General features: G+C 55.6%; 1 protein-coding gene across 3 annotated transcripts in view; it reads left to right on the forward strand.

Moving 5' to 3' along the window:
* LOC112962884 (myelin-oligodendrocyte glycoprotein-like) overlaps positions 1 to 949 on the forward strand; it is a 24465-nt gene that overhangs the window by 15498 nt on the left and 8018 nt on the right. For 2 of the 3 annotated variants that reach the window (XM_026059433.1, XM_026059436.1), the window contains exon 2: positions 241 to 357. In XM_026059433.1, the coding sequence (XP_025915218.1) occupies positions 258 to 357 (100 nt within the window). In that variant the 5' untranslated portion in view covers positions 241 to 257. Of the gene's footprint in view, positions 1 to 6; positions 98 to 240; positions 358 to 949 lie in introns of those variants that run through there. The other variant, XM_026059434.1, reaches the window with a different exon arrangement.

A 949-nucleotide genomic window follows, 5' to 3' on the forward strand; every position in this document is an offset into this window, starting at 1 on the left:
CAAGCCATGATATTGCCCCCTTCCCTCCATCCAAGCCTCATCTTGCTCCCTGCTCAGCCTAACTCACCCCCTTGACTGCCTGCTGCCACTTTGTGAAGTGAGGAGTTTGTGCTGGCTGCGTGTTTGTGGTGGGGATTTGTTGGGATTTCTGGAGTGTCTGTGTCCTGGAGAAGTGCTGCCCCTTGGCGCCAGCTGCCCCTCCGTTCCCCTCATTTTTCCTTTCCCCTCCGTCTTCTCCAGGTAGAGCCTCAGGGGAGATGCAGTTTCTCTTGGGCTCTGGCTGCTCCAGCCTCACCAACCATCTGCGGGGCGTCCTGCGTTATCTTGTGACTCTCCATGTTCTCCATCTGGGATCAGGTAGCAATGTCGTGGCCCATCTCAGGTGGTGCAGGGCTGACATGGGCATTGCCCAGCTGTGTCTGCCAGATGTGCGTCACTGTGCCCAGGCACCTGTGGCAGTTGGGAGAGGGGAGGAGGTGGGAGGGAGGAGATGTGAGCCTGGAGCACAGCCCTGGTTGCGGTTCCCTTTTCTCTCTTGTTCTTCTGTGGAGGCTATGCATTGGCTGGGCTAGGTTTACAGTCCTGTTCTTTAAGACCTTCTTGAACTGTATTTTTATGGAGAGGTCCTGCTCTGTGAATGTGATCAGGAGGAGGTGGAGAGCCCTTTACAGGCTGATGCCAACTCCAGAGGGGGTGGAGGATCTTTCCAGGAAACCTCCTTCTCCTTCACGTCCTCCCACTCCCTCCCCGAGTTTCTCTAGTGTCTTTGCTTTTCCCTTCTGATGCTACAATGCCCSCACCCAACCRCTCGCACARAACTCATCCCCCTTTCATGCAGAKCATTCAAGTCACGTCTGCAAAGGTTCAGTGTGTGTCTGCTTTTCCTCTGTGTCCTTCTCCATTTCACAGCGCAGCTGAAGGTGGTGGGACCAGGCCACCCTCTCACTGC

Source organism: Apteryx rowi, unplaced genomic scaffold, assembly GCF_003343035.1.
Source record: "Apteryx rowi isolate R43461 unplaced genomic scaffold, aptRow1 scaffold_1573, whole genome shotgun sequence".
NCBI classification, from domain to species: Eukaryota; Metazoa; Chordata; class Aves; order Apterygiformes; family Apterygidae; genus Apteryx; species Apteryx rowi.